The sequence below is a fragment of the Phalaenopsis equestris genome, unplaced genomic scaffold, assembly GCF_001263595.1.
Source record: "Phalaenopsis equestris unplaced genomic scaffold, ASM126359v1 Scaffold000002, whole genome shotgun sequence".
Taxonomy (NCBI): domain Eukaryota; kingdom Viridiplantae; phylum Streptophyta; class Magnoliopsida; order Asparagales; family Orchidaceae; genus Phalaenopsis; species Phalaenopsis equestris.
Genome location: NW_018164444.1, coordinates 5,181,967 through 5,191,123, shown reverse-complemented (window position 1 = coordinate 5,191,123; position 9,157 = coordinate 5,181,967). Strand labels below are relative to the sequence as shown.

The window sequence follows — 9,157 nt, the reverse complement described above, 5'->3', positions numbered from 1 at the left end:
ATATATTATTATATAAAAAGTTATATAATTTTTTTTTTCGAGTCATTTCGAGCAGAACACGAGCGAACAAATTATTGTTCGTGTTCGACTCATTTACATTTCGAGCTTAAAAAATTGTTCGTGTTCGGCTCGTTCGTTAACGAGCCGAACACAAGCTGCTTAACGAGCCGAACACGAGCTGTTCACGAACAACGAGCCAAATTGACAGGCCTATCGTGCATGCCTTAAGGGCCTCTTTGGGGGAGGTTTTATTCTCTGTTGTGCAATTAAAACTCATTCAATACTTTTTTTTTTAGAGTGGGATCACTCGAATTTTTTAACCTTTTTAATTGAACACTAGACGTAAATTTATTTATAATATCCGGATGCAATATAAAATTCTCTTTGGGGTAGCTGTAACTTATTAAAAAGTAGCTCTGAAGCTGCTATTAATTTGATGCTAGAAGAGTCGCGGTAATTATTATAATTTTTTTTTCTTAAAGTCAGATCACAACTAGAAAGTTGCACCGCACATGACTAGGGGTTGTAGGAAAACACATATTTCAACAATAGCTTTTTTAAAAAGCTGTCAAAACTCAGTTTACCCAAAAAGACAAAATTGTAGTATTGTGCAGCAGTGTAGCCTCACCGCCGCCTCAAACGGACCCAAATTCACCATGTGGCATGATGTCCTTATAGAACTCATACATGAGAAAATATTAATTTCTTTTATCTCGTTGTATGAACGAATAATGGAATGTATCATATCATATCATATATTTGGTGGCATGATGTGATTTGTATCATTGACCCCACATCTGATTTAGCGGACATAATTTTTTTACTCCCCCTAGAATCCTTGAGCAATCCAATAGAAAACGGGTGGCTAACATGCTCCACAAGCACAACATACCTCATCATCTCCTCTCTTACTAGCCAACCCATCCCTTGGGAGATTGAACGAAGCCCCCACACAAGTTGGGGAATATCACAATTAGTTGAGGCTCAATTTAAAGCATAAGAGATACAAAAAAAATTCAAATTATACATCATAATCGTCATCAATGTCAAATTATCATTATTTTTTAATCTATAATCTTATATTTTTCTAATTAAAATGAAAAGTGAACCTCTATAATCTTATATTAAATTAGGTTTATTTAACTTTTTTTCTTATAAAAAAAAATCTAATGTCTATGTATAAATGTGAAATAATAATTGATGGGGGCTCCCCACTTGCCCTTCCTTATTCAACAATGCATCAATTTATTTGCATATTAAAATCCAATAAATCGTATTGAGGATATATATTTATTTAAGATAATTAAATATATTAGAATTAAATCAAAAGTAAGTCTTAAAAATAACACTTTCTAGATTTATTTAAATTTACTTTGATTTAAAATCAAAATATTTTACATAAAAATCAAATTTAAACTAGATCAAAAAAATTTAAAGCATACTCCTCCCCAATAATTTAGCCAAACTTTATTCCAATCCAAATTGATTTAGGCAATAACATTTATTTCTGATAATATTGGGGTCACATTTATGCTCACCACAATTTTTCATAATTTATAAATTATTTGAGTGAATTTAATCATAATGCGCGAACATCATCATATATACAAGAATCCAAGGTATCTTGATTAAAGTTATATAGATTGTCAACTAGCAGACTAAGGTTTCATTTGACCCGGTGATGAACTTCTGTTTCAATAGAATGAACGTCGACCGCTATAAAAATTTTTGTTTGATGAAACAATAATAGATGAACAGCTCATAAAGTGCGGCTAAGTTCACCCAATCTCTTCTAAAAGTTGTCTAAGTTCTACTTACACAACTTTCAGAAAAGATTGGGTGAACGAAGCCACACTTTCGAACCCAAGCCTAAGTTGACTTGAATAGTTTTAGACCATTATCTATATATATATATATATATATATATATATATAATCGAGCCTCAACCAGTTGTGATCTTCCTCACCTAGCATGTGGACCCTGATCGATATTGAGTACAACGGCGTATTCTTGGACAGTAACCACACATCCGAAAACTAAAATAAATTAAAAAATAATAACAAAAAAAATTTAATTCCCTAATTTTCCGCGGTCAACTGGACCAATTCTCCATAAACAATTTCCTATATAAACCCACCATTAATCCCACCCTAATCTCGCAGCCTTCTATGACCTCACCATCGATCCATTCCCACAGCCATGTCTAACATCCCCATCTCCCTCTGCAACTCTTCTTTCTCTCTCTTCCTCCTCATCATCTCCATCTCCCTCTCCGACGACCCCTGGCCTTTCTCTCTCCTCTAGGGCTTCCTTCCTTTCTATTCCTTTTTTTTTTCCTTCGGAAGGAGATCATGGGAGGCGGCGGTGGAGGGAAGAAGGGGGCGGCGCCGCCGAAGGGATGTATAGCTTTCAGAGTAGGTGGGAAGGGGGAGGAGATGCAGCGGTTTGTTGTGCCCGTGGAGTACGTTAACCACCCTCTCTTCGCGGGGCTGCTCAAGGAGGCGGAGGAGGAGTATGGCTTCGAGCAAAAGGGTTCGATAAGGATTCCGTGCCACGTGGAGGATTTCAGGCATGTGCAGGGTGTAATAGACCGCGAGAACGCCGGACATGGCCAGCTTCATCTTCACTTCTCTAGATGCTTTAAGGCTTGACTGTGTGCTTCATGGCTTATTTGGTTTCCCTCCTCCTCCTGTAAAAGCTTTTTTATTTTTATTTTTATTTTTATTTTTATTTTTATTTTTTTTTATTTTAAGGAAAGGATCGATGATATGACGAAATATCTTGTATTTTATTATGAACCGGATATGTTTGTTTACATTATTATTTTTTCCTTTTCTTTGCCTAAGAATTATAAGAATTATAAAATTATTCGATTTATTTTAAAATAAATAAACTTTTTTTTAAATTTTTTATATAAGAATGTTTGATAAAGTTATTATGAGATAGAATTTTATATCCAATGGATAATATTTTCTACCATTCAAATCATATAATAAATTTTTATGATGATTAATTTTTCTTTATAAAAATTTAATTTTTATGATAAATTTTCTCATGTCCGGCGCTGAGTCGTGCTCATTCGGCTCAACTTACTCTCCAAACAAGCCTTTTTATATGTGGCATGCATTCTTACTTACCGAACAATTTTATATATATATATTAAAATAGATTTAATGAGCGGAAAGTTGATACAGAATACGGATCAATATTTGATAGCAAGCTATAAAATTTTACAATTGTTAGTCTAATTAATTTATTTATATATTTCTAAATTAAATTACAGAATGATTTTTTAATACATTTGAATTGTATTTAAAAAAAAGTATCATATTTGAGTTAAGTAGTTAGTTATTTATTTTATTTTTTAAAGTTTAATTGCATCAATTTTATATTTTAATTAGAAATGAGTCATTATATTTAATAAACTTTTATATTCTTTAATGTGGCAATATAATTTAATGTTTTTTCTTTTATTTTATGTTCTTGAAAATTTAAAGTCAAGAATCATTTTTATTACAATATTTTATTAGAATATTTAGTAAAACACGGGAGAAGTAATTGGAGTTGATTAAAGTCAAGTTAGATTGAATTAAAAAAAAAAAAAAAAAGGGCTAAATCTGATAATCCATGAAAATTTGGTGGTTAGTCGAAGAAAATATTACGTGCAGTTAACCGTAGGAACGAATTAGAGATGTACACCCCGAATAAACCCCAAATACACCTCGATTACACCCTATTGCACGAAAAATTATTCCATACAGACACCGTATGCAGAAATGAATAAGTTATCCGATCTCCACCGTCTATCAATTTTTTTCTTAAAAAAAAATAAAAATGATGCTCACCGAAATACATTGTTGCTCTGATGAACGGTGGAGATCGGCCACTATGCATTTCTGTATACGGTGTCCGTATAGAATAATTTTTTCTCTTGCCACTATACATTTTTGTATACGGTGTCCGTATAAAATAATTTTTTCTCTTGCACACCCAACCGCACGGAATTAGCCTCTTCTTTTTTTAAGAAGCTAATTAATTATCACAAAAAATCACTCTTATGAAAAGGATTTGTATCATTTATAAATGCTGCATTTAAGTTTTTTAATTAGTATAAATCATGCTATAATGTCATATTTATTTTTAATTAATGATTTATTTATACTGCTTATCGAAATCAGTCCAATCTCGCGCGCATTCGTTCGCTTACTCATTTACTGCTCCGAATTTCTTCTTACTATAATCTTACTAAAAATTCACTTCATAAAATTCGCATTCAATGCTAAGTTTTTTATTTACTATTTTCTTTGCGACAAAATAAGAATAAATTAAATAACATTCACTCGCTTTTCAAACATTAAATAAAAATAAATTTATTTATATTGAAATAAAATCTGGTAAATAAAAATACAGATGATATTATTTCAGAATATTTTATGAAGCGAAAAAAATATTTAATCCATTTATTTATTTGAAATTTTAAATCACAGATTGGTGTTCAATTTAGGATCTGTTTGGGGCAGCTGTAGTTTATTGAATAATCTGCTGATAAGCTAATTAAAAATAATATGTTAATAAACTTGGTGCAGTAACTATTATAAATTTTTATTTTTTTAGAAAATTCAGGCCGTTGTCTGAAAGCTGTCACCGCACCTAGATATATGCGGTGTGAAAACGTTGAAAGACGCATAAACTGCCAAAACGCAGTTTACCCAAATAGTAAATAGTTCAGGTGTATTTTCAAAACGCCACCGCACCAAATAAGCCGCCCCAAATGGACCCTTAATATTTCATTATTACTATTAAAAAAAAGGTGAAACAATCATAATAATCAGATTAATTAAAATTTAAGTAAATAATCTTAAGTTCATTAATTAGAATCATTTCAACATGAGTATGATTAATAATAATTAATTAAAAATTTTAAAATATTTTTTTCATATCATATTCTTTCCTAATATTTTTTTCTTAATATAATCTGCAAAATATACTAATTAAGAAAGGATTAAGATATTTAAACTCAAAATTTATCATTCATAATATAAATTTTAATGTGTCTTAATGATGATATGTGACAGGGCGGACAATTTCCCTTTCGACCATAAAAATTGATAGCTACAAATAAATTGATTAAGAGTTAAATTAATTAAATAAATAAAAACAGTCAAATGTTGTTTGTTTTATTTATGGGCATAGCATCTACAATATTTTTTTAATTGGGGTATTTACATGCAAATCACACAAGTCTTAGGTATTTACATATCCACCACCTAAATTTTCATATTTACATTTATAACACTCAAATATTTAAAATCATATAAGAAAAATATCAATACTTATATCTAACATTTACTGCATAAGTTTGTAATATCAAAGTGTTGCAAGTGTAAAATATCAAACTTAACGTGTTAGATATGTTAATACACAAAAATTGTGAGGATGAATGTAAATTTTTCCAGTTTTACTAGAAAATCAATGGAATCCAATTAGCATCATAATTGCGTCATAATGACATTAAAAAAATATAATTAAAGGGGCTAAGGATTATATTAATTAAGATATTTTGTTTTAATGATTAATTTGATTTGGTCTCTAAATTACTTCACTATTTTAGCTAAAACGATTTAATTAAAGGTAGTTATTTTAGATGCAAAATAAGAGCTTATGAAATAATTAAGAAAATCATTTGTATATCAGAAATATGTCTACACAAATCTCGAGAAGACCTGAGATTGATTAAGGAGGGCTCATGTTCGGACGTTCACCATGAAATCGATCGGATCATAGAGCCAACCGAATAATATTGACCGACCGAGCTTACACCTCATGACTATGCAATATTTTTTTAACCAACATCGTCTATTAAAAAAGGTCAACATTCGATTAAAGGCCGTTTAATCAGGCAAAGATTGTTCAGTTGACCGAGCGATTATGAGCAGACCGAATGAACAGTAGGCACGCCAAATATTTGTTAGGAATATAAAACAATGTTAAAAGCTATTAAAGATGTAGAAAGATGCCAACGACGGTTACAATACCAAAATATGTCCTATTCAGTGAGCAATATTTAAAGATTTAATGGATTAACATTGTGTTGAGTTTATTCGTTTGATTATAAATTTGTTGAAATCAAAAACACCAGATGACTTTTAATAAAAAATAAAAATATTTATGTCTCAAAAGATTATTTTGGGATTCGTGTCATGCCTCGAGAATTGTGTCGGATGATGTAGATTTGTCGTAGACATATAAATAATAATAATATTATTAGAGAGCATTGATTTAAACACACTCTTGGTGGTTTCCATGATAAGAAGAAGGTGACTTTCAATGTTAGGTCACGGACAACATCAATTTGGCCTATTGAAAACAATGATTATTGCTCAACAAATAATTTTTTTAAGACTTGATAACTCATGATGTTGACGCTAAATAATATAGTTAAACATTGAATTAGAGCAAATGCATCTATCCTTTATTTCTTTGCCAAGAAATTGCAATATATTATCATTGTTAGTTAATTTCTTAATTTAGTTTAGCCAGAATTTTATCTATCTCCTACCTTTCTCCAAGAAGTTTGGAATTAATCTTAATCCAATCTTATCTATAACTAGTTTTATTCGAACTAACATATAGTTGACACGACTCCCAAATGATAAAATATTTCCCAAATGTTTTATCCTATTAAGAAAAAATTTCCTAACAATTGATATTAAATTTGATAGTTTAATTATAATTAAGAGAACCAAACAAGGCAAAAAAAAGGATCGTATGAATACTCATTTTTGTGTAGGTGTAATCCTTAAATTTTTGTCTTAAGGCATCTACATTGTGCACATGATAATCAACATACAAAAAAATTATTAATAATGAATTTTTTTTTACTGTAGTAAAAGCTGCAAATGATTTAACAGTACATTTCCTCTCAAGAGTCGAAGGCACTTGAATAAAGCCTAGTCATTTGAAGCCCTATTGGGAGAACTCTAAAGGCGAGCTTTAAAATTAAGTGAACCTCAATCACAATATAATTTATTGAAAGGAGAATTTATTCACCAGCAAAATAGAACAAGCTTATATTACAAACAATATCCTCCATAGTGATGGATTGTATTCTTTATGTTAGGTCTACTATCTCATTCATGTTAGATCTATTGTCTCATTCATTTTACGACAATAGTTATTACTTTAAACAAAATTGTTGTGAATTATAAAAAGGATATATTAGATCTATAAGCACATAGAGACTTTGCAAATTGACATTCTTCACTCTATTGCATTAATTGCATATGCACCTATTCGAATCTCATTATCTCTAGAAGTGATTGTTCTCTTATGATGCGACATAGTGAAAGTAGATTATCTGACTAGATTATTATTGTTTTTGTTTGTTTGCTTTTTTGTTGTAAAGCTTCCATCACCTCCTCTTAGAATTTACAATCTCTTTTAACATTAAGACTCAACAAGATTTTTCAATAATATTAATTGATGCGGTATGTTGAATTGTCTATTTTATCATGGGAAGAAAAAGAGCAGTGAACTATGGAAATCAAATCAAATCATAACAAAGATGCGAAATTCGAGCCTTGTACATAGATTACCATGATGCATTTGTAGCACAACGTAGAAAAAACTTCCATCATCACTGTCTTTATTTCTCAAAACTAACTAAGTGCTCATTTTGAATAATTTGCTAACAATTAATGGTTTTCCTATAACGTTATTGTTTTTTTAGCTTATTTATTAACTGAGGTTGCTCAATCTCTCTCTTATGTATCATAAAGGTAAAAAGATAATAATCGATACTATTCCATATATTAGAAGTACAACATATAGTAAAACATTTTCGCTATCATATTTAATGTCATGGAAAGGAGGGGATTCAATTCTTTGTCCTCGAGCATTCTCTGAAGTTTTTATATATGTTATTGGTTTAATTCTCTCCATCTAAAAGATTTTGAAGAACTTTACAATCTCTCTTTCTCATCAAATAGAAGGAAGATAGTCTAACATGCCACATGAGTTTTAACCAAATGTCATGTTAGGTGGCTAAAAATGATAAATCTCCTGCTAAATTGACTTTCATTTTGAAGCTATAGTGAATGAACTTTGAATTCTCAGTACCCAAGAGTCCTCTTATAAGTATTGGTGATCTTCTGAAGAAGACAACCAAATTTATTAATGTTGTGGAGTTTATAAATTAATCCAAATCAAAGTTTCCCAAAAGAACCATTCTTATACACTTGTATAGAGGGAAATTAACGACAAAAATAACAACAATATATTTTATATTCTTATGTTATTTAATCATGAAAATTCATTGATGTGATCGTAATATATAATTATCATAAATCAACAGTTAACCATTATTCCTTCTAAATATTTTAGCACTTGCCCTTTTTTGATTGATCACTCATAATTATTATGGATACTATTCAAAATAAATACTATAAATTACCATCATATATGAAAAAATCAGCAGAAGGCATGAAAAGATCAAACTGTTGTATATATTGTAATGATCTATCATGACGACGATATTGAGTATTATAATGTTTTGATTGAGAAGTTGATACTATATGATAATTTAAAGGGAATTCTTATCAAATACAGAGCTGACAAGGGGCCTAACGAAGGGTAACATATTGCATCATGAGTAAGTTTAAAAATAATTAACAAAATACATGTCATCAAAAACATGACAAGGAACCCAAATGATTTGTCTCTAAATATCTTATCCTAAATAAATAATAAAGCGGTTGCTATCAACACATATGCATGAAGGTAGAGAGATCCTTTAGACTTGCAATTATTAATAACAAAGTGATTGGTTTGAGAAGTGTAAGCTTGAAGAAATGGGCATGATAAACATGAACGTTACACTTTAATATTGATTTGATAAATCGCTTTGATTGGCTTTTGCAACTATACCACATTACTCTCTTAAACACTTTTATTTTAGTTTTCTTAATTTCTTATTTATGATCATTTCTATAGTGCTCATACTTAATACATTTTAATTTATTTTAAAAATAATTTGTGATTTTGATAATTAATTAAATGTTTAATGAGGTTTATCTAAAGGAATATTTACATACATGCCACTAAATTCTTATGCATTTACGCATGTAACACCTAAACTTAAGTATATATTAAAATATTT

At 29.8% G+C, this 9,157-nt stretch overlaps 1 protein-coding gene across 2 annotated transcripts; it reads left to right on the top strand.

The window, feature by feature from the left end:
• The first annotated feature begins 2,114 nt into the window (after nucleotides 1–2,114).
• LOC110037765 (auxin-responsive protein SAUR32-like) lies at nucleotides 2,115–2,830 on the top strand. 2 transcript variants are annotated; one of them, XM_020742477.1, is made up of 2 exons: nucleotides 2,115–2,706; nucleotides 2,741–2,830. In XM_020742477.1, exon 1 carries the CDS (start codon nucleotides 2,352–2,354, stop codon nucleotides 2,649–2,651), a length of 300 nt encoding a protein of 99 aa, XP_020598136.1. In that variant the 5' UTR covers nucleotides 2,115–2,351; the 3' UTR covers nucleotides 2,652–2,706; nucleotides 2,741–2,830. The 2 variants fall into 2 exon arrangements, with proteins under 2 accessions (XP_020598136.1, XP_020598129.1); XM_020742470.1 differs by having other exon boundaries at nucleotides 2,116–2,713; nucleotides 2,748–2,825.
• The last annotated feature ends 6,327 nt before the right edge of the window (nucleotides 2,831–9,157 follow it).

Bases quoted from the DNA above. Each gene is read 5' to 3' on its own strand.
- LOC110037765 (XM_020742477.1), top strand. From the start codon at position 2,352: ATGGGAGGCGGCGGTGGAGGGAAGAAGGGGGCGGCGCCGCCGAAGGGA.